At 37.5% G+C, this 27,265-nt stretch overlaps 1 protein-coding gene across 2 annotated transcripts in view; it reads left to right on the top strand.

Moving 5' to 3' along the window:
- The window catches only part of UBE2E3 (ubiquitin conjugating enzyme E2 E3), an 86,522-nt gene extending 66,600 nt beyond the window's left edge, over nucleotides 1–19,922 (top strand). For both annotated transcript variants that reach the window (XM_077883470.1, XM_077883471.1), the window contains exons 4-6: nucleotides 14,194–14,326; nucleotides 17,928–18,075; nucleotides 19,283–19,922. In XM_077883470.1, the coding sequence (XP_077739596.1) occupies nucleotides 14,194–14,326; nucleotides 17,928–18,075; nucleotides 19,283–19,380 (379 nt within the window). In that variant the 3' untranslated portion in view covers nucleotides 19,381–19,922. The remainder of the gene's footprint in view (nucleotides 1–14,193; nucleotides 14,327–17,927; nucleotides 18,076–19,282) is intronic.
- The last annotated feature ends 7,343 nt before the right edge of the window (nucleotides 19,923–27,265 follow it).

Genomic DNA, 27,265 nt, shown 5'->3' with positions numbered 1-27,265 from the left:
AATTTCAAATTTCTGACCCAATCTCAATATTCCACTGTTATACCAATAAAACTGTTTTATGTCATGTAGATTAATATGTTGTTGATCTTCTTCGTGAATCTTGGCTTTTTAAATAATATTCCTTTAAATAGTAAGGTATTACTAAAGTCCTTGAATGGCTGTTAGAGGCCTCAGACAGTTTAGTTCTGTTTAAAAGTATTTTATAGGGGATCCCTGGGTGGCTCAGCAGTTTGGCGCCTGCCTTTGACCCCGGGTGTGATCCTGGAGTCCTGGGATCGAGTCCCACGTCGGGCTCCCGGCATGGAGCCTGCTTCTCCCTCTGCCTGTGTCTCTGCCTCTCTCTCTCTTTCTCTCTCTGTGTCTATCATAAATCAATCAATCAATCTTTAAAAAAATAAAACAAGTATTTTATAGCACAATGGTCATATAGTACTAGTAATGTTAAGTGGTGAGTGTTCTAGACTTAATAATTATATATTACATATAATTAATATTATTTTCCCATTATGTAGAATTTTCTAAATGTTGAACATAAAGTGATAGAATTTAATAAATGTTTAAGTAAAATTTTAAAATAAGATTTTACCTCTTTCTGAAAGCTCTATTTGTGTTTATGCTTTTAAGTCTGTTTCTGCTTTATAAGCAGAAAGGAAGGGAATTGACAAACTTAGAGTAGAAAGAGCAAGGATTGTAAACTGTGATAACAGCATTTTACTTTTTAATGACAACATTATGGGCAAAAGTAATTGTGCATTATGTGAGTAGAATATTTTTGAGACCTTTCCTCATTTGACCAATGTTTTGAAAAGTTGTTGTATTCTGAGGGTTATCGTTGCAACTCTTTTGAGATGGTGATACGGAGGTTGTCCAGGGAGGCTGGCATGAACCAGGCTGAGCCTAACAGAGCAGCAGTACCTTAGTAAATTCAGTGTACTCCGAAGATGATGATGAGTTTTGGCAAAAAAGTTATTATAGTCTCTTACATCTGTCTACCCAGTAGGAGTAACATTTACGGAGCCCAGGTAGTTATGTCATATATGAGAATTGGAATATTTTCTCATGTTTCCATTCTGTCATTTCCCAGTCTTCCTGTATGTGAGATCTCTTTTTTTTCCCCCCAGTTGCTTTGAATCTTGACTGCACCTGAGAGTTTTTAAGCCTCTGCAATCTTGGATCACACTTGTGCTGATTAAACGAGTCTCTTAGTTAGGGCCTAGAAATCAGTAATTTTTAAAGTAATTTTTAAATCAGTAATTTTTAAATTTTTAAACCCTGGGCAGCCAGGGTTATGATCTCTGGTTTTAGATGTAGTAATACCACCAGTGAACTTAATAGTTCTTAAGGGGGTTGCTTATTAAAATCACCTGGAAGATTTCTCCACATTATTCCTTCCCCTCCCTTTCCCCTTATTACTTGAGTGATCCCTCCCTGCTGGGAGTATAGCCCAAGCCTTCGATGTGTCAGGACAAAAACAAAACAAAACAAAACAAAACAAAAAAAAACAAAGGATCAGGATGTTAAATACTGTTTTCCTGGTAGATACTCTGTTTAAGTGACTTTGCATATATCCAGTGTTATTCCATATTAATAATTTTGTGTTGTTTGTTCACTTATTTGCATATTCTCTTTGAAGGCAGACATCCTATCTGTTCTGTTCATCACTGTTTTCAGTACCTCACAGTGCCCAGCGCATAGTGGGTACTCAGGAAATGTTACAAGAATGAATCATTGACTCTGAGTTTTGGGAGTTACCTCACTGTTGTACGTCTATATGCACTACCTATATTATTAACCTTTATAATTACATTATCCACCGAGGAGAAAGAACTTCTGTAAAGCAAAACATAAGTAGGAAATAGATTTATTGAATTTTGAAAGTCTTTTTTCAGGTCAGGGATTCCGTGTGGACATTATTAAGGTTTGAACAAAAATTGCAGCTCATAAGACAAACATTTCCTGGTAGAAGTGTTTGCATACTTAGCCCTCATATCAAGTGTCAGACCAAAACGCATAGAAAAACTAGTGAACAAACAGGTACTTTTAAGAGTCTGTGCTTAATTCAAACTTTATGATAAACTAGACTAGAGCTTGGCATATATATCAGCTTGTTAGTTGTATTTTACTCAAAGTCTGTCTTAAAGATTAAGGTGGAAACTAAAAAGGAGATGATCCTGTAAAATGTGGTTGATTTGTAATACAGATTTACAGTATATTGACAGAATGGCTTAAATTTTAATGAGCCTTTAGTTTTACAGTTTGTAAAGAATGGGGAAAGGGAAGGACCTGAGAAAGTCTGAGTAGTTCTAGCTAACATATCTCAAAGCTCTTATTAAATCTCTCTTATTTCAGAGTTAGGGAATCTCTGACACCAGAATTCTCCAGTTTTAGGATTGAAGATAACAAAATATATCATATAAACTCTGCATAATTAAAATCCTCTATGGTTTAGATTTTCTTCGGTAATCATAGTGTTTCAGTGATAGAAAACTCACTGGGATTTTCCCCCTTATTTTTTTAAATTAAAAAAAGTTAGAAAAAAACATTTTTGGACAAGTAATTAATTCAGAATAGAAAAGAATAAACAGGGAGAATTAGGTTCCTTTCTATCCCAAAGCATCAGATCCTTCTTGGAGCGAACCACTATTAGCATTTTCTTGTGTATCTTCCCGGAAAGCGTTGGTTCCTTTTGCCAGTTTACACATGCACATAGCTTTTGTAGTTTACACTGCAATAGAATCATTGACATCCACTGCTCTGTGCCGCCTTCTTCTTCTTCTTCTTCTTTTTTTTTTTTTTTCAAACATATATCTTGGAGATCTTTGTAGATTACATTTTTTATTTTCCTCGTTGTGAGTTGTTTATGATCCCCATCTCTTTACCAGGTGAGCTCTTCCTCAGTTTTTCTAACGTCCTTTTCAAACCCAGCTTCTCCTTATATCTCTTCACGTACTTCATTTCTCCTCTGCTTTGCTTCCATTTACTTTCTCGGTCCTTCTCTTGTACGCTGCTGCAGGTCCGCCTTTTCATGACTTCTGTATGATTCTCTCATCCCAGGTGTCACTTATCCCAGTTTGGCCCATCCCACCTGCAGGACCGTAATTACCACCTAAATACTAAGGTTTCACAAATACACACACACACACACACACACACACACAGAGCCCAGGCCCAAATTTGAGGTGTCCATATATATCTCCTTGACATATCAGTTCTTGTCTATCTCTAAGACATCTTAATCCTACTACATCCAAAATCAGCTCCTTTTTCAGTGTCCCTATCTTAAGTAAAATGGCATCTATATCCATTTCAGTTGTATACTCCAGAAAACTATGAGCTATTCTTGATAGCCCTTCTCATGGTGCTAAAAACATAACTTTGGTTGAGTTTTATTTCCTAAGTCCCTCTCAAATCTATCCTGTTCTCTTTCTCTCTAATATTGGCTTGAGTCCAGCCTACCGTTTTCACCTGGATTACCACAATGGTCCACTCACAGCCCCCTCTGGTAGTCTTCCAGACCATTCTCCACACATCAATCTGGGGAAGCTTTCCAAAATATAAATATTAGTATGACACCCTCGCCTCCCACTTAATTATTTATTGACTTTCTGTTGCTTTTAGGATGAAGCCAAATATCTTTAATAGCCCCACAAGATCCTACAAGGGCATTCATTACTATTTCCCTCTTTAGTTATCTCTCACTCCACTCTCCCTTGTTCTTTTTGTTCCTGCCACATTGACCTTATTTCCAGTTCCTGCTACTCAGCTTTGCTCCTTACTGCCTCGGGGTATTTGCATATGCTATTCAGTCTTCCAGGGCTTGGCCCTTCCCTTTTACCTTTTCCTAGTTAACTCCCATTGGGTGTTTCAAATATCATCTCAAGCATTGCTTCCTTTGGGAAACTTCCCTGGTCTTCATAACTAGGTCACATTCCCCTAGAACTGAGCATGGTATAACTCTCCTATGTAGCAAATTTTCTATTTTACTTTTATTGTGTGTGCATTTATTTAATATTTATATCCTCCCCCCGGCGCCCCCCCCCCCACTAGATGGTGATCTGTCTGAAGGCAATGTCCATTATATCTTCAGTTTGCAGCATAGATGCCCAGCTCAAAATAGTAGACACTTAAGTCTTTAGTGAATGATTGAATTTATTTCTATTTTCTCCATTGAATCTACTATGGAACGTATGCAAAGTACTATACCTTGCGTATTATAAAAGCTCAAATACATTTTTCAGATACAGAGTGAAATCATATGCTCAACACAGTGTAGGGTATGGATTAATAAGCAATAAATGCCATCATTTTCCAGAAGACTTAGAAAGAGGTCATTCTGGGAGAGGGGAATAGGAAGATAATTTTGTGATCTGCTAGGAGATAGCTAGGTCTGTCTTTTTAGTTAGTAGGATTATTTCCTTATATTGTTTCTTAAGCTATCTCCCCTCTCCCATTGTCTTATATCTCTCTCTAGTAAGTCGTGAACTTCTAATTATATTTAAACTAGAGAAATATAACTATTTCCAAAACACTCAGGAGTAGCACCTGTTTACTTAAAACAAATTGCCTAGGACACTTGGGTGGCTCAGTCAGTTAAGCATCTGGCTCTTCAGCTCAGGTCATGACCCAGGGTCCTAGAATCAAATCCTGCATCTGGCTCCTTGCTCAAGCGGGGAGTTTGCTGCTTCCTCTGTCCCTCCCCACTTCTCGTGATCTCTCTGTCATGGTTCCTCTCTCTCGCTAATAAGTAAATAAAATTTTTAAAAAATTGCCTAAATTTTGGAAAGAAATCTAGAGATGTGGTTAAGCTTATATATAACTCTCTTTAGATAGACTCCTTGTGTCTGCCTTCCTACTGCTATGCTAGCCAGAAGATTTTAGGGGAAGCAGCTGAGCTGCTGTGAAGCTGGGGTAGTTAAAGTATCTATCCCATAGTATCACTGTGAGGATTAAATGAGATAGATAACATTTAACATCTTGACTCTTGGCAACATACAAGTACTCAGTCAATGCTAAATATTTTATTTTGTTGCTGCAGCTGCTTTTACAAGTTAGGACACATTTTCCCAACACAAGGTTGCTTAGGTTTCCAGTTGGTTCATACATAACCATTTAGCACTTGAGGTACTTAGTATAGTTTTTTTTCTACATGCCGAGGATGTTCTAAAGCCCTCAATACCACTGATGACCCTGTTTATATGAACAACTCATTGATAACTACTATTACCTTTATCCCTCTTCCCGTGTTCCATGGAAGAAGATAGAACATGGGAGAGAAAGCAGTTTGTAGTTGAGGATGGGTATTCGTGATGCCTCCATTAGTAAGAGAAAAATCAGGAATCTGCAGATACATAGCACTTCATTTATTTATTTACTTTTAAAGATTTTATTTATTTATTCATGAGAGAGAGAAAAAGAGAGAGAAAGAGGCAGAGACAGAAGCAGGCTCCGTGCAGGGAGCCTGACGTGGGACTCGATCCTGGGTCTCCAGGATCAGGCCCTGGACTGAAAGCGACGCTTAAGTCACTGAGCCACCCAGGCTGCCCATAGCACTTCATTTAAAGCTAGGGAGGAAAGGGTTTAAATAGACTTTGTGAGCCAGCATTGAAATCACCATTTATCTTACTGTAGTTCAAATGTGTTTCAAGTCCCTAAGGACCTGATTTTAAGACAAATTTTTGGAAAGCATCCCTTTGTAAACTTTATTTGTATGTTCTAAATTAATAAACGTTAATAGCAGTTTTAGTTTCACAGCAAAATTGACCAGAAAGTACAGAGTTCGCATATACCTGCTGTCTCCACACTGCACAGCCTACACACTGCAAACATCCTGTGCCACAGTGGCACATTAGTTACAGTTGATGAACCTACATTTGGTACATTATTGATCAAAGTTCATAGTTTACCTTAGGGTTCACTCCTAGTGTTCTGCAGTCTGGGTTTTGACAACGTATAATGACGCGTCAGCATTGTAGTCTCCTTACAGAATAGTTAATACTGTCCTGAAGGTGCTCTGTACTTTGTTCATCTTCTCTTCCCACTAAACCCTGGCAACCACGGATCTTTTTACTATCTTCATGGCTTTGCCTCTTCCAGAGGGTCATATGGTTGGAATCCTACAATATGTAGCCTTTTCACATTGGCTGCTTCCATTTAGTAATACGTATTTACATTTTTTCCGTGTTTTTTCATGGCTCGATAGCTCATTTCTTTTGAGCATCAAATAATGTTCCATCCATTGTCTGGATGTACCACAGTTTACCCTTTCACCCACTGAAGGACATTTTGGTTACTTCAGGTTTGGATCGTTACGAATAAAGCTGCGATAAACGTCTGTGTGCAGGTTTTGTGTGGACATAAGCTTTCAGTTCATTAAATACCAAGGAACACAATTGCTGGATTGTATGTTAAGAGTATGTTTAGTTAAGATGCTGTCAAGCTGTCTGCCAAAGTGGCTGCACCATTTTGCATTCCTCCCAGCAAATGAATGGAGGTTCCCGCACATCCTTGCCAGAATTTATTGTGGTCAGAGTTTTAGATGTTGGCCATTCTAATAGGTATGTAGCGGTATCTCGTTGTTGGTTTAATTTGCAGTTCTCTAATAACATGTCCCTAATACCGTAGACTTGGTGGCTTACAAGCAACAGAAATTTATTTCTCACCGTTGTGAAGGCTTGGAAGTCTAAGATTTGGCATCTGGTCTTCTTGCTGTGTCCTTCCATAGCAGAAGGGACAGAGAGTTCCGGGGCTCTTTTTCACAAGGGCACTAATTCCATTCAAGAAGCCCACACGCTCCTAACCTCAATAGCTTCCCTCCTAATACTGGGGGTTAGGGTTTCAACATGCATTTGAGGGGGACACAAGCATTCAGTCCATAACACCATATGATGTTGAACCTCTTTTCATATATTTATTTGCCATGTATATATATACTTTGGTGAGGTTTCTGTAGAGATCTTTTGCCTATTTTTTAATTGGGTTCATATTTTTTTATTGTTGCATTTTAAGAGTTCTTTGTATATCTGGGATAACAGTCTTTTATCAGATAGGTCTTTAGCATATATTTTTCTCCCAGGTTTGACTTCTCCTTCATTCTCTTGACATTGTCTTTTGCAGAGAAGAGTTTAATTTTAATAAGTCCAGCTTACCATTTTTTTTTCCCCATGGACTGTGCCTTTGCTGTTTTATCTAAAAAGTTACTGCCATACCCAAGGTCACCTAGGTTTTTCCCTATGTTCTCTTCTAGGAGTTTTATAGTTTCACGTTTTATAGTAGTTCTGTGGTCTATTTTGAGTTAATGTTTGTGAAAGGTAAAAGGTCTTTGTCTAAATTTTATTTTATTTTTTTTTACATGTGGATGTCCAGGTGTTCTCCAGTGCCATTTCTTGAGAAGACTGTCTTTATCTTTGCTCTATTCTATTTTGTTTGCTCCTTTGTCAAAGGTCACTTGACTTTATTTATGTGGGTCTATTTCTGGGCTCTCTATTCTCTTCCATTGATCTGTTTTTCACTTCTTTTGTCCATGCCACACTAACTTGATTACTGCTGCTTTTATACTAAGCCTTGAAGTTGGGTAGTGTCTGACTTGGTTCTCCTTCAGTATTGTGTCAGCTATTCTTTTGCCTCTCCGTATAAACTGTATCATCAGTTTGTTGATACCCACAAAACAACCTGGTGGGATTTTGATTAGGATTGTATTGAACCTATAGATGAAGTTGTGAAGAACTGACATCTTGACACTTGAGTCATCTTACCCATGAACATAGAGTATCTCTCCCTGTATTTAGTTCTATTTTGATTTTATTTGTATTTTTAATAGATTTCATATTACTATATAGTGCTTTAAAATTCAGTGAGGGGTGGAGAAGTCCTATTGAAGTTAAACCAATATGGCATCTTAATTCAAGCTCTTCCATTATGTAACCCATGCTTCAATAGGAACTTTGTGTTAGTAAAGGTTTTTTTTTTTCCATTTCAAAAGCATCCTACACTATGTGTACACAGTATACATAGGAATAGTTATTTTAATATTTTAATCATTTAAAATGGGACACTTGCTTGTATACCAGTTTTCAGTTATGTTTTGTGTTAAGTCATTGTTATATCATTTTCTCTTTGAACTTAGTTCATCTCATTTTTAAGATAAGACTTTTTGCCATAGGGATAAAAAGCACATAGAATTTTAGTATAAATATTTGCATTTAGTTTGGTACAGGATTAAAAAGTTGTGTGCCTAAAATCATTGTGTAAAAATAATGCTTATTTGTAAAATGAGTCACTATTAAATTGAGCATTTGAAATTTTGTGCAAGGAATCTTTCCAGTGCTGGGAAAGTATAGTGTTTATGACCCTTGCAGTAATAGTACTTGTTGAATTAATATTCAAGCAATGAGAAAATGGGTTTTGCTAATATATCAATCCTCATGTTGCAGTGTTTAAAGTTATGTCACTTGGGGACGCCTGGGCGGCTCAGTAGTTAAGCGTCTGCCTTCTGGCTCAGGGCCTGATCCTGGAGTCCTGGGATTGAGTTCTGTATCGGGCTCCCTGCATGGGGCCTGCTTCTCTCTCTGCCTCTCTGCTTCTCTTTCTCTCTCTCTCTCTCTCTCTCTCTGAGTCTCTCATGAATAAAAAAAAAAAAAAAAATCTTTAAAAAAGAAAATAAAGTTCTGTCACTTGTTAATAAGAGCAGCTAGTAACAAAATTTTTAGGGTAAGTTTGTCACTACCTAAACTTTCTACCTGCTTTTTACTTCTGTTGTTTTGTGTAGAACATATAGCTTATAGGAAACATGGTATTAGAAGGAGGGATGAATGTTTGTAGGGTGAAAAACAATAGAATAGAGGTACTTCTCATTCTCTTAGTAACCTTTAAGCCACAAATTGCGTACTCCATTATGGAATGTAATAATTGATTTTTTTTTTTTTTTTGGTATTTGTGCATATTGAGGATTCAGTAACAAAGGTCCTGTTAATTTTGTCTCTGCTTTCTCATAATTTGACTCAGAACTAGAATAAATTTTACTTTTGCTGTATCGGTGAAGTAAATTAAGTAAATGAACCTTTTATGAAGGTAATACAAGATGTTTTCTTTCCCTCCCATCCCCTCCCCTCCCCTCCCTTTCCCCTGCTGTTACACTTGCTCTGTGAGATCTCCCTTTCCTCTCACCTGGGGCAGGTGCCACAGCTCCTTAGCCATTTTGAGTTACTAAAATATTTCTAATTTTCAGGGCATAAGAAGCACAATCCCCACTGTAAGTTATAGAGCCCAGTCTATATTTTATAGCCTTGTGGAGCCTACATTCTAGTGAGGCAGACAAACGGTAATATAAATAGGTAAATTATATAATATGTTAGAGAGTTTTAAATGCTATGGAGAAAAAAATAGAAAGGAATACATAAATTGTGTGGAGATGATGATGTGTGACATTTTTTGATAGAGTGGCCAGGAAAGGCCTCAGTGAAAAGGTGACTTTTCAGTCAAGACCTATAGAAGGTGATGAACCTGAACCATGTTGCCATTGTGAAGAGCAACATTCCAGGCAGAGCTCCATCTGTGCAGAAGCCCTGAGGTGGAAGTGTACATTGTGTGTTGGAGAAACCGGTTGCTACAGCCAGTTGAACAAGGAAGACAGGAACAGATAAGAAGGATGAAGGTAGTGGTGGCGGCAGTAAATTATACAGTGCCTTGTAGGTCATAAGACTTTAACACAGAATAGGAGGGTATGCCTTTGGAAAGTTTTGGCCAGACTTCGTTGATCTGATTTACTTTCTATCTTTGCCTAATTGTCACTTGCAAATAGACTCTCATGGTAGGAGTAGGCTCAAAGGTGGAAGGAGAGAGGCTGTTGTAACTAACCAGGAGAGAATTCTAGTGTTTTGAATCAAAGTCAAGATGGTAGGAGTTGGGAGAAATAATAGAATTTTCATTTTGTTTCGAAGATAAAATCAACAGAATTTGTCAGCATACCTGGATGTGCGGTAGTGTTGTCAAAGATGAGGTCTCTGCTTTTGCAAGAATGAAGAATGGCATTAACTGAAATAGGGAAGATTGTAGGAGGAGTTCAGGAACTTAGGTTGGGACTTGTTAAAATATGAGGCACTTTTCAAAATTATTAGATTTAAGACATTAGATTTCAAAACAAAGACTGTTCAGTAAGCATTTAGTTGTATGCCTCTGAAATTCAGGATAAAAAATCTAGGCTGGAGATAGAGATTTCAGAATTAAGAGCCTACTGGTGCTGTCGGAAGCCCTAAAAATGCATGAGATCAGCAAATGAGTGGATGTGAGTAGAAAAGAGAAGAGGTCCGAGGTCTGAGTTCTGGAGGACTGGCTATATTGATAGGTTAGGGAGATAAGGAGCAGCACTAGTGGTTGAGAAGGCAGGACCAGAAAAGTTAGGAAGAAAACCAGGAAGTTTGTTACTCTGGCAACAAAACAGTGTTCTATCAAGGAGGAAGAAGTGATTCTGTGTCCAGTGTCGCTGGGTCAGTCACATAAGACGAAGATTGAGAAATAAGCTTTGGGTCTAGTGATGAGGTCACTGGTGACCTTTGATGAATGCTGTTTCAGAGTAGTGATGAGGAGTAAAAGCCTGTTAAGAAATCATTGACATGGGGCCTGGAAGGGGTAGAGTAATAGAGACCTGTCTTTTAATAAAGATTGGGGAAATGGTATTTGTGATACTCTTATGAATATGATTCAACAGAGAGGGGAAAAACAAATGATCTAGGATGGCATGTGCAACTGCTTGTGTCAGAGAGAGAGAGAATGCAAACTAGTGAAAAGCTATGAATAGCACCTGTCTGGAGATTGTTAGCATTTATCACTCATTTTCTACTCAGCTGTGAAGCCTCAGTGGCAGGTCAGATGCTAGCCTGTAAAATGCTTTGCTTGAATTTGGGTGGAGTCAGCTCTTGCATCCAACATCTCATCCCCCACACCCGCCACCAAGAATGTCTTGATGTGCAGTTGACACCTTTGTGAGAAGGAAAGGGGCTCCTTATTCCAAACGAGGCCGCCAACACAAGGGCTGGATTGTAGCCCTCACCCGCCTTAGGCTCAGTATTCTTGGAACAGTAAAGGAATCCTACTACCATAAGCTGGGGCCTTCTTCTTCAGTGTTCCCTGAGACAACAAGGAAAGTCACATTTATTATTCTGCTGTAATAAACATATCATTTGTCCTGTAGCAAAACAGCATAAATGAGAAGAAAGCAAACTTAAGAACCAGTACAAATTTCGTGTAGGAATGAATCCCAGTCCTTCTGCCAACTGGCAAAGGGGATTTAAGACGCATCATATACTTTCTGTGCCTTGTTTTTTTCAACTGTAAAGGGTGGGGGTGGGGGGGTCGGCTTCAACCAGTTTCTTTTCAGTCTGAAATAATGCGACTCATTAGAATATAGTAATCCCCAACTTTTGTGTATCCCTTGAAGCATAGCATATTCCTGTAAGAACTGAGAAATAGCACTGAGGAAGTTTGGTTTTGGGTTTTTGTTTCTGTTGTTTTGTTTGAGTAACAGCACCCCTTGAATTTTTACACAAACAAGCATTAGCAAAATTTGAAGACTAAATTAGATGTAGCAGCACTGAAATTAGTAAGAGGAAATATATAGCAAACCCATTGAGGACAGTACAGACTAGTTCACAGACTGTCCAAGTTCTGTCTGAGTCATTTTTGGCTATGGGACATATGGAAAGTTATTTAACTCTCTGAACCTTTGTTTCCTCATCTAAAAATAGGAATGTACTAATAGTACCTACTTCATGGATTTGTAGGGAGGATTAAATGAGTTATGCACTATGCTTTGAACAATGCCTGGCTTGTGGTAAAGATGGAATAAACCTTAAGTAATATTGTTTTTAGTATTTTTTATTACTATTACCACTACCACAGTGTGACATGTATAGTTTAGCAACATTTTAGTGAAGTGGCCATATCATAAAAGTCTTTGACACTATAATTTAATTGTATAATGATTATCTTAAGTCACCAAGGGAAAAATTTGCTTGGAAAAAGAAATGCTCTTGAAACTGGTTAAAACCCTTTTTCGTTTGTTTACAAAATTAGGACTCAATTTTATGTTTTTAGTTACAATAAAAATTCACTTAGGGAATATAGCTGATTCTCAAGTGATGACAGAACAGTGAGCCATTATTGTGATTAGTTTCAATGCTGTGTATACTTGAATCATATAAAACAGTATTTATTTCAAAAATATTTTTCCCTACATAGGCCAAAATAGTAAGATTTTATTGTTGATGTACCTACCTTAAAGATAGGTATTTAAAGCATGCTGCCAACATTTTGATTATACCATCAAGTTTTCTACACCCTTTCTGTATGAACTATTTTTCAGAGCATACATTTGATTATTGATAACATCATTTACCTGACTTTACAATTCAGTTTGTTTTACAGAATTAATAAGATACAGTTAAATTATTTTAACTATACTTAAGTCCTATTGTGATTAATGTGGACTATTTATCAATGCAGGTTTATCCTTATTTCAAATCAAACACGCAGATCATTTCTAGACTCTAGTGGTCCCTTTAAAAGAAGAAATGCTGTATATGCATTATACATATATATATATATATATATATAGTTCAGAAAGTCAAGGTAATTTATGATGTTAAAGGTCAGGGGAAAATGGAAGTCTGTAGGTAAATTGGAAGAGAATTTAAGGATTGTTGAATGTTCCTTACCAGCCAATAATTGTGAGGCTAAATTTTATTTGAATTATCTCTCTTTTTCAAATTTTATAAATGAAATGATAATATTGTTGAGCACAATGCAGTGTACCTGGAACTCAGTAGCACCTAGCATTGACCATTCCCTAAATGTGAGACTAAAAGGAACCAGACAGAGCTCCTTAAGGAAACGACTGATTCCAAAGCTGGAATCCTGAACATCTAGTTATGCCAGAAAATTAAAGAAGTACTTATAAATTACAGCAGCCTGTCACAAGACTACAGGGGCCATTTTGAAGGATCTCCCACTGGCCAAATTTGGGATAATTTGAGCATCAAAACAATTAAAGGTGGTGATGAATTCCATATAAATCATTAGGAAAAAGTAAGAATCCAGGAAACCACACCAATAATACACAGATTCATACCATTGGAACAAGAGAGGGATCAAGGGCTAGCTGGTAAATGTGGAGGAAATGCTGAATTTGGAAAATCATGATTTTATCACCATCACAGTGCAGTTTAGTTCAGCCAAGAATCACCGTTGGGTGTTGAATCTAGGGAAGAAATTTTGATGAAGAGCAGAATATTGGTATGGTCGAAAAGTATCTGTCCAAAGGTTATTTATTGATTGCAGGGGAAAGATAATAAGCAGTAGGAAAATCGGACAGCACTTGATCTAGATGATGAAAATTAACATCACCAATTAGAGATAAGTGAATGAATACCTTGGTACCGTGAGAACACATCACTTACATACTGCCGTGGCTGGGAATGCACTGTCTGCATCTAATTATGAGGAAACATCAGATAACTCCAAAAAAGATGAGGATTCTATTAAAAGAAGGAGGTGATAGGGAGGGAGATGAATGTATTCTTAAAAAATTAATGTATAAAAAGTCCAAGGTAGAAAGATTCCATGTTAAAGGAAACTAAAGACATGGAACGTAGATGATCACAAGACTGGATTCTGTATCTGGATGGAAATTAAATTTTTTAAAAGGCGTTATTGAGTGTGGACATTATTTTGCAGATTATAGGTTAAAGTGTGTTTTACTGATATATTTACTAAAATTGTAGCTGCATTGTGATTATATTGGAAGTTAATTTAGGAAATGTGCACACTAAAGTATTTATGGGGAAAGGCTTACTCTCAAATGGCTTAAAAAAAGCACTGGGTGTCGGTGTGTGCGTGTATACACAGACACAGACATAGAAAGCATGGGAGGGAGGGAAAGATGAAACAGCTAATGGGGCAAAATGCTAACAAGGAGATTCTGGGTAAGGTTATACTGGTATTCTTTGTTCTTGCAGTTTTTCTGTAAATTTGAAATATTTGCACATAAGTTTATACATTTGTATGTACACATTGGGGCTTATTTCTTTTATATTTATCTCATTGCTCTAGGTTGCTAATTTACCTTTAATACCTAATTGGTTTAAGATGTTAACATCCATTGCTTACAGATACACACATTGATCTTTAATTTCTTTTAAATAGTGCTGGGCCTAAAGGAGATAACATTTATGAATGGAGATCGACTATACTTGGTCCACCAGGTTCTGTATATGAAGGTGGTGTGTTTTTTCTGGATATCACTTTTTCATCTGATTATCCATTTAAGCCACCAAAGGTAAGAACCTAGATGTCCATTCTTTAATATTTATCCTTCTCTGAAATGCTAGAGATTAAATGTGTATTTATGTAGTCATTTTCATTTCATTGCTTTTCATGAAGTGATACGGAAACTCTCATGTAACCAAGTATTTTAAAACTGAAAGAAATTGATTTCTGCCTTATACAAATAGCTTTATAATCAGCGGAAAGAGGGTTTGTTAATTGCGAATAAAAATATGCTACTTTGCATACCAATAAAGCAGATGCATTTTAGATTTATGTTTTAAGGGAAAATATCCTGTGAACCTTCTTTGAGAAACATATGCGGGTAAAAAGTAAACAGAATTAAATAAGAATTAAATAGCTTGAGTTTTGTGCTCAATACTTTACCCTTACAGATCAGCAAAAACTAACAAACCATAGCAAAGAAGAGGGAAGCTACTATTATTTAATCAGCTTACTTTGTGCCCTCTGTAGATACAATGTAGAAATGAGAATGAGGGTAGTTGGGTAGCTTAGGCCTCAGTTGGCTCTCAGTATGAACTGGATGGATAACAGAAGGGTTGAGTTGTGCCTTGTGAGGATTGGCAATTATTTTTCACGTCTTAAACATGACAATTACCTGAGTAGTTTCCTCCTCTCACTTCTCATTATAAAGTGGTCAAGCAAACAGGTAAAAACCGCCAGTATTAAGCCTGAACATAATTATGGTTTAGTTACAGGGACTTCTGACCTGTCAGGGGAAAAGTATGTTGTTATCAAGCCTCTAACTAGGATGAAATGTCTTTCCTTTCAACATAGTTCCTTATGTTCCCTACGCTATTTAAAATACATGTAGAGTTTAATGCCTGCACTCACCTGGATGCATAGGTGGGGTTGGGGTTGGGGGTGGGGTTGAGATTGAGAGAGAGTAAAAATTGAAGGTATTTTTTTTGAAACCCAAGATTATTTCTCCATTATCTAATAAGGTAACAACAGTTCCACCTAGTGGTATCTACCTCAAAATACAGACCCAGAGCTCCCTATCACCTAGAGGTATTTACTGTCAACTGGAGTTATCAGTGATCCCATCAGAATTTAAGATCTTTAAACGACTGTCTTATTGAATGTTTTCAAGTATGTAGAGTGTATCTTGCTAGATCAAATAAAGGAACAAAAAGCCCTTTGTTATTGATACTACAAATTGTATTCACATTCAAAATGACACGTTAAGTGCTGATACATCCGTAACTGCTCAATTTTGCATTCTTTGGTTAAGTTTCCCATATTACAGAAAACAAAACCACAGCAAAATAGCCATGGCTGTATTTGCAAATAGTGATACTTCTTTCCAGATGCCTCATTTTTCTTGAAATTGGTTTTAATGTGGCAGCAAAATTAGATAAAGTTTGCAAGATGTATTTTTTACAAAATTATTTTTGTGAGGGAAGATCTGTTAAAGAAAGACTCCTATTTTTCTTAGCATCTTTTAATGTAAAATAGAAATTGACTAACAAGAGTTTCAAACTATAGTTCTGTGTATGATTTATCAGTTGTTTTGGTTACTATAGTGGTTATGTTTTAATTTAGCATTAATTTTTTTTTCTGAAGTCTTAGTATTTTAATTTTCTAACCCTTGCATGTTGAATCATTCCTTTTGCCCAAGATCTCTCACACAGTGTTATGAACCACTATCCAGATCTGTGGTTGGACACGTGAAAAAGAAAGAATACTTCTGCTCTTATCTTGGTGTTAGGTATAATTATTTCTATACAGTTCTGCTTATTTTTGAGGTTCAGATAAGGTGTTGAACTTCTTGAGGGATAATACAAATTTAATTCTCTTCCATTCACCAATTATTAGTAGCTGAAAGGATTCAAAGTATTTTTAAAAATATTTTTTGAAAATACATTTATTTGAGAGAGAGAGCATGTGCACGAAAGAGCAAGCAGAGGGAGAGAGAGAAGCAGACTCCCTGCTGAACAGGGAGCTAGATGTGGAGCTCGATCCCAGGACTCTGGGATCATGACCTGAGCTGAAGGCGGGGCTTAATGGACTGAGCCACCTAAGCATCCCCAAAGGATTCAAAGTATTAATTGCATTGTGTTTATAAACCACAGTCTGTTTAGTAGTCAGCTGTCGGTGATCTAAACATATATTATTCCCATATTCTAGAGCAGAAGTGTCTGACAAAAATAAGGCAAGCTACACATGTTATTTTAAATTTTCTATGAGCTACATTAAAAAGGGTAGAAAAAGTGAAATTAATTTTAATAACATCTAGTACATCCAAATTCTCATCATTTGAATATGAAACCAGTGTAAGTATTATTAATGTGATATTTTACACTCTCTTTCTGATACTGTGTCTTTGAAATCTGGTATATATTGTACATTTTTAGCCCATCTCACTTCAACTAGCCACATCTTAAGAGCTATAAAGCTAGTATGTGTACCCTATTACACAGAGGTTTTGGAGCTACAGTCTCTTCCTTTTTCTTATTGAATGTTTTCAGTTGAATGCTAGACCACTGGTTTCTTTTTGTTTTTTTTTTCTTTTTTTGAAATTTTCTTATTTTTAATTATGCATCCTTATCAGAAATATACTTTTGAGAACTTTTAATATTTTCTTTCTAGACTCCATCTGGGAGATCATGTAGTATCCTGCTAGTTCTAAAACATCAGGAACTTTTTTTTTCTCTGCTACTCCATATTAAGAATCAGGAACTTTTTCTTTTTTTCTCTGCTACTCCATATTAAGAATTAGCCACCCCATTAGTGTTGGTGACTGTTTAAAACTTGCCGGTACTTGTTCCTATGATTTATTCTTTTTTTTCCACATATCTCAGATGTATTAGTTTCCTTTATTCATTACCTCAGGACCTTGTTTCGTTTTACTGTCTTAGTCTAACAAGACGCTGAACCAACAGCAGAAATGAAAGGCTGAAAAATAGACAAGTGATTTCATCAACCTTCCTCTAAGTCCTTGGCCAATATTTTCTGATACATGACAGGACATTAACTGAGTTGATACTGATCTTTTCTACTAAGAAACTAATGTGACTTTTGTTTTATGGTAAAAAAAAAAAAAAAAAAAACTTCACAAGTTCCTTCTTACCTCTGGCACTAAAGCATTTCTGTTTTCTCTCACTTGCTTTACACAGAGAGCTGTATGTGCACACGTGTGCACGGTATATATGGTCATACATACATAGAATTATTGTATCATTCATTTAGCATAAACCAAGCAACCAAATCAGCTACTCACTTTGGTGTAAATTGATGAAGTTCCTTATCTGCTGGGTAAAAAAGGTTTAGTTAAATAAAACCGTTTACTTTTTTTTTTCTTTAATTAGGCTCCATGCCCATCGTGGAGCCCGGTGTGGGGCTTGACCACACTATCCTGAGATCAAGACCTGAGCTGAGACCAAGAAAGATGGTTAATCAACTGAGCCACCCAGGCGCCCCAAATAAAGTCATTTACTTTGATGTTATTTAAACGTAGTATTTAATTAACTCTTCAGTTAAATTATTTTCTATTTAGTATCTATGATGTGTTACTCGTCACTTTTGCTGGTGAGAGTTTTAGTTGGTAATGGAGCATTCATTTTCTTTGTTTTTAATGGAACTGCCTTTAGGTTACTTTCCGCACCAGAATCTATCATTGCAACATCAACAGTCAGGGAGTCATCTGTCTGGACATCCTTAAAGACAACTGGAGTCCTGCTTTGACTATTTCAAAGGTTTTGCTGTCGATTTGTTCTCTTTTGACAGATTGCAACCCTGGTAAGCAAATCTTTATTAACACATACCGTGGGGCTACAGAAACCAGTGTGTTTTTGTGGTTGCTAAACTGTGGATTTGAGAAAGTAAATGCTATTAGTGGAAAGATCAGCATAAATCATTTTGCAAGGAAATTATCAATGCCATTTCATTTAGAATAGACCAGAAGTTTCACAATAACTTTTAGTTTATTAATGGCATGCTACCTATAATTATTTTCTTTCTGTCACTGATGGTTTTTTTTTTTCTTAATAATGTAGCTGTACAAAGCATGTTTGACAAGAATAAAGCAATGACTGGCACCAGTGTTTCCTTTTCTTGCACCTTCCATGCTACCATGTGCTTTAAAGCAGCCACTTACTAATGAAGGGCTTCTTAGTCTCCCTTCTCTCTTGGATTACAGTTAGTTGTCTTAGAGATAGTAATAACAGATATTAAAATGATAGCTGATGAGTTGGACCAGATTATGACATATAACCTCAGAGATAAACTCATTAATACATAATTCCTAACATTTTCAAGAGGTGCATACTTGCCACATAGTAACCTGTATAGTTGACTTGAAAAGTGATGTTTAGGTCTGAGATTTTGCATATGTTACCTTACTAAGTGGTCATTTTTTAAAGAAGCTGAATTACTTTTTCTATATATTGGACTAATCACCAAAGGCTTTTTCTAATATCTTAAGCCCAAGAGAGAAAACAGAATTATAAGGAGACCACTCTAAATGGACTTATAGGGAAAGTTCTTCAAGATATATTAAGTGAGAGAGCAAGGCACTGGAAAAATGTACATATGCATAACAATATTTTAAATGCTTGTGAATGTGCATAATATCTAGATAGAAATGCTGTAAACTCTATTGCAAGATTTGGGTTTTTATTTAAAAATTACATTTTTAAACATCCATAAGCAGGGAGACCTATAATCACCATACATGCTTTCATAGCTGAATAAAATGCCAAGAATATTAGTATTAAAGGCACACATTTTTTTAAAAAACTCAAATTTATTAAGTCAACATGCATTTTTTAGTTAAAAGGGCTTTTCTAATTTGAATATTAGAATATTTATGTTGAGCATTTTAATCTTGAAAATTCAGCCATTACATATCAAGGTGCTCCTAAAAAATTAGTGTTTCAATTTAATAGACTAGTTAAGCTGTAACTTGAAGACACCATCTAATCTCTTACTGTTTCTGCTTTTCCAGCGGATCCTCTGGTTGGAAGCATAGCCACTCAGTATTTGACCAACAGAGCAGAACATGACAGGATAGCCAGACAGTGGACCAAGAGATACGCCACATAATTCACAGAATTTGTATGCGGTGTGAAGGAGCAGAAGGCCCCTTCCCACTGTGCTGCAAATCTTTATAGCCTTTACAATACGGACTTCTGTGTATATGTTATACTGATTCTACTCTCTGCTTTTATCCTTTGGAGACTGGGAGACTCCCCAAAAAAGGTAAATGCTATCAAGAGTAGAACTTTGTAGCTGTAGATTAGTTATGTTTAAAACGCCTACTTGCAAGTCTTGCTTCTTTGGGATATCAAAATGTATTTTGTGATGTACTAAGGATACTGGTCCTGAAGTCTACCAAATATTATAGTGCATTTTAGCCTAATTCATTATCTGTATGAAGTTATAAAAGTAGCTGTAGATGACTAGGAATTATGTCATTTGTATTAAACCCAGATCTATTTCTGAGTATGTGGTTCATGCTGTTGTGAAAAATGTTTTACCTTTTACCTTTGTCAGTTTGTAATGAGAGGATTTCCTTTTACCCTTTGTAGCTCAGAGAGCACCTGATGTATCATCTCAAACACAATAAACATGCTCCTGAAGGCATAGTTTCCTGTCGTAATATTTTAAGTCAACCTTGTTAGAGGGTGTGTCTGAGATGATTGTTGATGAAATAAAAATGCGGATATGAAGATTGACTATTAAGGACCAGTACAAATAAATGAATTGTTAAATTGAAAACATTTGAATTCGTGTTAAATGTGTAGAGTTTTCTTTTCCTTAAAGTACTAATGAGAGAATATAATGAGCTTAAGTATGTAAAACTGGATGTTAAGTCATTGATCTCAAAACACATAATGCTTTACGTCGATAAGATGGTATTTGAGCAAAAGATAATATGAAATTGTGACTCATTTGGGCATCTGGTATTAACTTATGGAACATTTTGCTTCCTAATTGGTGATGTCCATCCACCATTGGACCGTGTTGTCAAATAACTTTAATCTGGTAGTGCTTCTGGTGTCGTTGGTATATTTTTTACTTCTAATCGTGGTCTTGAATTTTCGTGGTGTGTGGTGTGCATTACCATTCTTATTATGGCACTGGGCCAGCAGATACCTAGAGGCAGAGTTGAACACAAAAACCCATTGTCTGCCCTGAAGGTAGAATAGAATTCTGGATTATTGTGCAGATGCAACATTTATTTCTCATTTGAAAAAATAATGGAATTTTAAGGGTCTTACAGCTTCTTTTGGTGTTAAGGGTTTTACAGCTTCTTTTTTGGTTACAATGATCAAATATGAGACTAGGAGTTAAAATTACTTTGCTGTATTCAGGTTTGGTAAACAGTATAAATGTGCTTAATTTTTTTCCATGACTACGATAATTATTGAGGTAATTCTCTGGTCAAGCAGCCAAGATTGTGGAATGCGGTGCAGATGTCTTCAGTAGTCCTAAACATGGAACCTAGAGTACCGTCTTAAAACTGGAGTTACTAGTATAAAAATACATTGCTTCAAGCTAAAGTAAAACATTTATAGTTGCATCTACTCTCACTGAGAATAGTGGGCCTCCTACTTGAGTACTTGTCAACAGAAGTCTTAAATCAGGGTAAAAATAAAGTTATATTTATGTGTATTTTTCACTCTCTCCTTCCTCCCACTCCAACCCCCATTCTCCATATTACAAAAGGAGCAACACGGGGGATCCCTGGGTGGCGCAGCGGTTTGGCGCCTGCCTTTGGCTCAGGGCGCGATCCTGGAGACCCGGGATCGAGTCCCACGTCGGGCTCCCGGTGCATGGAGCCTGCTTCTCTCTCTGCCTGTGTCTCTGCCTCTCTCTCTCTCTCTCTGAGTGTGACTATCGTAAATAAATAAATTAAAAAAAAAAAAAATGTTTTAAAAAAAAAAAAAAAAAGGAGCAACACTAAACAAATGGGTAGTATTTTGAAGACTTGAGGCTTAGGTCTATGAAAACCTCCGAGCCTTGACTATTTTAGGTGGTAATCATCTATACTGGAGTTCAAGTCAGTGTGATGACAGTAGGGACCTTTTATGTAATCTGTGTGCATTTCTGTGCAGGTGAGCTGCAGACTTGTTTTTTTCCCCACTTCCAATATGTAGGTTCTGCATCCTAGAGTAATGAGCATCTCTCTTGATGCTAGAAAAGCTTTCATCATAACGAATATTAGGGTGTTGGAGATGCTATCGTTAGACTTCCTCTATCTCCCTAATTAGTACCACCATCCTTTTTTGCTACATGTAGGCTATACCCCAAACTCACTTGGGACAGAGAAGAGGGAACTGGTTACTTAAAAGTGTTTGTGGCTCTTTCACAAACTACCTTTGTAGTAGCCTTGAATAAGACACTGTAACTTCTTTCAATTTTAGTTTACTCATATATGAAACAAAAATTGAATTTGATTATTTCCTTATTCTCTATACTGAGCCCTCAGACTCAGTAGTTCTAATCCTATTACATGTGTTACCCTTTTTCTCTTCTCTTTTAGGACCTGGCACAATTTCAAATAGACTGAAAACTAAAAGTTGTCATTTGGTTTCTTACCGTTAGGTTCCCTTAAAATCCTGAAATTCTTTTTACCTTGTTTCCTATTTCTGAAAAAACATAGATCCACTTTTCAGTTACATAGGTATTCATCTATGAATACTACAAATAGGGTGTGTTTTTCCCCCCATGAAACTTTGCCCTGGATGTAATTTATGATATTTCAGAACCTCAATTTTTTTCTTCCCCATTCAGAACAAATTTTGCAAGTGAAAGTCCGAATGTAACTTCATAAGTATTCAAGAGTCATCATGGCACTGTGCATCGCATTGAGCCTGCAGTGTTCTAATTATGGTCATGTGGCCTCAGGAGCCATATAGTGCGCCACTACATGCCAGGCCCTGCTGAGTTACTGATGCGCCGTGTCTCTTACTGACTATCCCCTGCAGAGCTTTAGGAGAGGAGACCCTGACGATCTTTGGTTGACAGAGTGAAACTGATGCATAGACAGGTTAAATAACTTGCCCAGGTAGGTTACACAAGCCAGTATGATGGGGACGGTATAGTCTCCAATCTTCACCAAGTTGGGGTTTGTAACATCACAGTTAGTACTGATTATATATGTGTGTATATGTGACAGCAGACCTAGGTAGATTGATAACTCCTGAAAATGACTCTATCGGATAAAGTGCAGTTCGCATTTTAGTAGCATTTTAAATTCTGTTTTAAAGTCTCAAATGTAACTTACAAAATAAGGCTTTATTAATCCCAGTGAATATGAGATACATTTTCTGCCTTAGATATTTGTCATGGGAATACTTTAAACATCCCTAATTTCCCTTTGTTCATTGGAAAAAATGAGTTTAAATGATGTTATCTTAAATTTTTTTAACTATACGTACATAACCACAACAGGAAATTTATATTGATAAATATGTGTCAGGCATTTAATGACTATCTTTTTCAAGCTAACGAGATGTATTACTTATCTAGACATTGCTTTTTTTCTTTCTTTAAAGCAAGAAATCTTAAGGAATCACAGGGATAAAAAAATCATGTAGGCATTTGTGGTTTAGATTGACCCTGAAAGTTCCTGTAAGAACTTTGCAGTGTCGGACGTCAGCCCACTGATTTGTCCGGGTGTATTGTGACAATACAAGAATGAATTGTAAAATTTAAAAGTCCGTTTCAGTCCTATGACTTCATGTATTAACATGTGTTATAGTTAATGCAGTGCATTAACACGTTTTCAGTTGAATTTATATGGCGGTCTTTGGACAGAATTATGGCATGATGTGAAAACATTATTTTTATAAAACCACTGCAGATTGTTTTAAGAGGCTGAGATAATGGGTCTACAGTAATCACATTACAGTTAGTGTTCTTTATTTTAGATGAGTAGAATATATAAATAGATTTGTTGCACGTCTAAATAAATTACTAAGTTTTTTCAGGTAATTCCCAAATAAAAAATAATTCATAATTGCATTTTGATAGATAGGCATTATTTGCAACATCAATTTCATGTAAGTAATTTCTCAACTTTTTTTTTTTGGATAAAGTTCTTCAGTGATATTTACATAGGCCTTTCAAAATGGTTATAAAATGAATTTCTTAAGAAAAAGAATTTCTGAGACTGGTCTGTAAACCAGATTGCCAGCAGCGATGGAAACCAGATTGCCAGCAGCGATGGGTAGTGTTAAAGCCTCCTCAGACAGAGCCAACCTTGTTAACTAGAAATGAAGAGTGATCCTCTAAGGTGGAGGCGTATTACCACACCTATCCTCACTTTTCTCTTTTTCTCCGTGATGCACTCCATAAACTCATAAGCACTTCTCTGAGGGGAATATCCTGGATTTTGAGTGGTGTCTCTTGTTTAGTTTGCCATCTGCTGTGCTCTCAGCTTCTTGTGGTTCCAGTAGTTCATATGACTGGAAGCCCTCGGTGATTTTTAAGTGATAAGTATCCTGTGAGTAAGACCAAACCTTCAGAAGCTAAATTTGAAAATTACAAAAAAAAAAAAAAAAAAAAAAGGCAAGAGATGACCCAGATTCAGGCACATGGACAGTGTAGACAACCTGTGACGGTATTTATTGTTAATTAGTTGTCTGTGAGAAGGGAGTGAGTTGACCCTGATGAGGAGCAGAGCTCTGGGTCCTAGACCTGGGTATATTCAGAAATAAACAGAACTATGGCATAGCAAAGGGAATTGGTCAACAAGCCTAGACATTACCAGTGAGTGTATCTGGAGGTACTTAAATTCATGTTAAATCTCCATAGCCAGGTTGCCTTGTTGAAATCCATCCAGTAAGGCTAAAGCCGATTATGCCAGTCTACCCAACACAAAGCATTAAAAGCAGGTTTTTCCCCCTAAATCCTCCAATCTCTAAAGTTTATCTCAAGTCCGGATCTTTCCATGAAACCTTTCTATTTTCACTGTCGTGTACTTTTTAGTCTGTTTCTCTTGAGACACCATGTGCACAAACATCAGATATAAGAAAAAGGATTCAAGCCTGTGGTATATTTCCAAGCTGCCAGCAGCAAGCCAGGTGCTTTCCTCGGCAAGGATCCTTTTCTCCTTTTCTTTTTTTTCTACGGGAGTGGGCAGGTAGTGGTTGGTTATGCCGTAGAACCCCTTAGCTGACCTCCAGGTCATTCATTCTACGCGTTTTAAGCGCTTGCTAATGGAAGATCCTTTCAAACACCGTGATGCGTAGAGATGAGGACATTGTCACATCCTTAAATAGTTTATCATTTTCTTGTCTGGATAAGATTTTCCCCGCCTCTTAGCAGAGGAGAAAACATCTTTGCTAATGTGTATCCATTTTCTGTTGAATGAGAAATTGAACAGATGTCCCTGCTGATTTAGTTATGAAAATATTAGTATAATAATTTGGTAAGTTTTACTCAACCTATAGGATATTAAACATCCTTCATACTATTTGATGCTTTTAAAATAATTACCGTCTTTCAAACTACTCTTAGTACCCAGCGTCTGTGGTATGCATTTTGGCATCTTACTACATTCAGCTTTATACGTAACACATATTTCTGGAGGATAATGTCTGTGCTCCTTGTCTCTGTATCTCAGCCTAATACCTAACATGAAATATGTTTGCTGAATGAATTAATATTATAGGTATAAGTCTTTTCCAGAAGGTTATCCAGAGACCATATGAAGCAAATCATTCATGTCGTCTTTAATTCCCTATCGTCCTATTCAGTGCTTAATATCTAGTAGGTGTTGGATTAGGTCGTGTTCACTTGAAATAATCTGAAGTAGCAATGGGTTTTTCCCATAACCTACTTGATGTCTAGTTGTTTGAAATGGAGAATGAAATTAATCTGGTAATTTTCAAAGTCCTTAAAGATCCCCAAATGCATTTCGTCTTACAGAGTTTACATAATTTTCCATTGTCATTACTTTCTTCTTGAATGGATGTATTTCTCCTATCCCATTTAATTGGCAAAAAGAAAAAAAAAACCCACAAAGGAATACGTGTATTTGCTTACAGTATTCTTCTAGAAAAATCTAAGAGGAAAATGAAAAGGTACAGACTTTGAAAAAATCTATGTTAACAGAACTATTTCAGGGAAAAGGAACTAGTGTGCTCTCGAGTAGTATGGGGGGCGGGAGGCGGTCCTTGAGGACTGTTGAAGTTGGCTACTTGAAATACTGTCTCTGCCTCATTTACTTTTCTTCCCCACTTGTAGCTTCTGTGAGAAAGGGGATAGGATAAAGAATCCGAGAAGCTGGTTTGTGTTTTTCTGTGTTGCTCCCTATTAGTCCTGCATCAAGAGATAGAATTGAAAGGTGAGTGAGAGGAAGCTCCCTAATTCCAGAAACGTCATTCCAGCAACTTCTCATTCATTGTAACATGAATAGTTCATAGATGAGCTGAGAGTAGGCTCGGGTAGGCTGGCTGCTTGTCACTCCAGGCCCACCTCAGACCGAGAGGGGAGAAAGGCAAACCTGTGGAGAAGTGGGTTCCTGAGACGTATTGGCACCGTGAGAAATGCCGACAATTGTGGGGCCGAGGGCTTGAGGAAAATTAGATTCCCCAGTAGCTGAAATTGTTTTGACAGGTCTTTATATAAACATTTCACATTTTCATCTACAGCGTGATGGAGAAAAGTAATTAGGAACACGAGGCAGGGAGGGAATAAAGCTGTATGTCGAGGTGTCCCTGGCACCCCTTCCCTGATTCCCTCATCGTGTTTCCAGAGCACTTTCCCCCTCTGCTGAACTCGGACCACTCCGCTCCCAATGGGAAAAGTCATTTTAAATATACATGTGAGATGTTCTTTTTCTTTTTCTTTTCCTTTTCCTTTTCCTTTTCCTTTTTCTTTTTTCTTTTTTCTTTTTTCTTTATCTTTTTTTTCTTTTTTTCCTTCTTTTTCCTTTTTTTTTTTCTTTCCTCTCTTTCTCTTTTTCTCTTTTCTTTTTTCTTTTCCTTCTTTTTTTTTTTTTTTTAAGGATTTTATTTGCTGCGGAGAGAGGGGGGAGAGAAAGTGGGAGGTGGAGCACAAGGGAAGAGAGACCCGGGGTCTTCAGCGGACTCCGCACTGAGCATGGAGCCTGACGTGGGGCTCGATTCCAGGACCCTGAGGTCACGACCTGAGCCCAGACCAAGAGTCAGATGCTCGACCGACAGACTGAGCCACCCAGATGCCCTAAGATGATGTTCTTTTTAATGACACACTTTATTCGTGTTTGTGTGTCATCCTTCTTGATCCTGAGCCCCTAGAAATCAAGGATCCAGTTCACTTAGTAGGTTACTAGTTATGTACTCTCCTCAATGTTTTTGAGGGTGTTTAGGGTTAGCAGTGAACAAAGCGTGTGAAAGCCCCTGTCCTTATGGTGTTACTTGCCAGTGTCGACCCTGCCGTGAGAGCCTGGCCATGACACGCAAAATGCCAGCGAGGGCCAGGGGAGGTGGAGAAGGCTGGGCGACTAGGAAGGGGGCGGCAGACGAGGTCAGGACTGTGACAGCGGGCCCGACCACATAGGGTCCTGCAGACCCCTGAAGGGGAGGAGTAGGACTACTGTGAGGAGTAGTCTAGGACACGAAGCCTTTGGAAGGTGTTCTGTTGGGATCCCTGAGTACTGGGACGGTGGAGAATTGGTGGTGAGGCGGGGGTCAGGGTAAAGGACAGCGATGGCTTCTCGCTGGGTGGCGTCGGGGCGCCAGTGGTAGCAGGTGGTGACGTGATCCGAGGCTGGCTGACGGCAGGGCTAACGAGACTGATGATGCCTTTAACCCCATGGTGTGCAAAAGGAATCCGCGTTGGCACCGATGCAGATTGGGAGGCTGGAGTCGCTGGAGTCGCCTAGGATGAGGGACCCGAGGTGGAGCAGCCTGGGGAGAGTCGTGAGCTCAGTTTTGACCGGTGACGTTTGCAGTGCCTGTGCAGTGGGCCAATGGGGGTGTCAGCATTCAGGACT

Source organism: Canis aureus, chromosome 34, assembly GCF_053574225.1.
Source record: "Canis aureus isolate CA01 chromosome 34, VMU_Caureus_v.1.0, whole genome shotgun sequence".
Classification (NCBI taxonomy): Eukaryota; Metazoa; Chordata; class Mammalia; order Carnivora; family Canidae; genus Canis; species Canis aureus.
The sequence above is the reverse complement of the archived record's forward strand: the minus strand, read 5'-3'. Positions and strand labels throughout refer to the sequence as shown.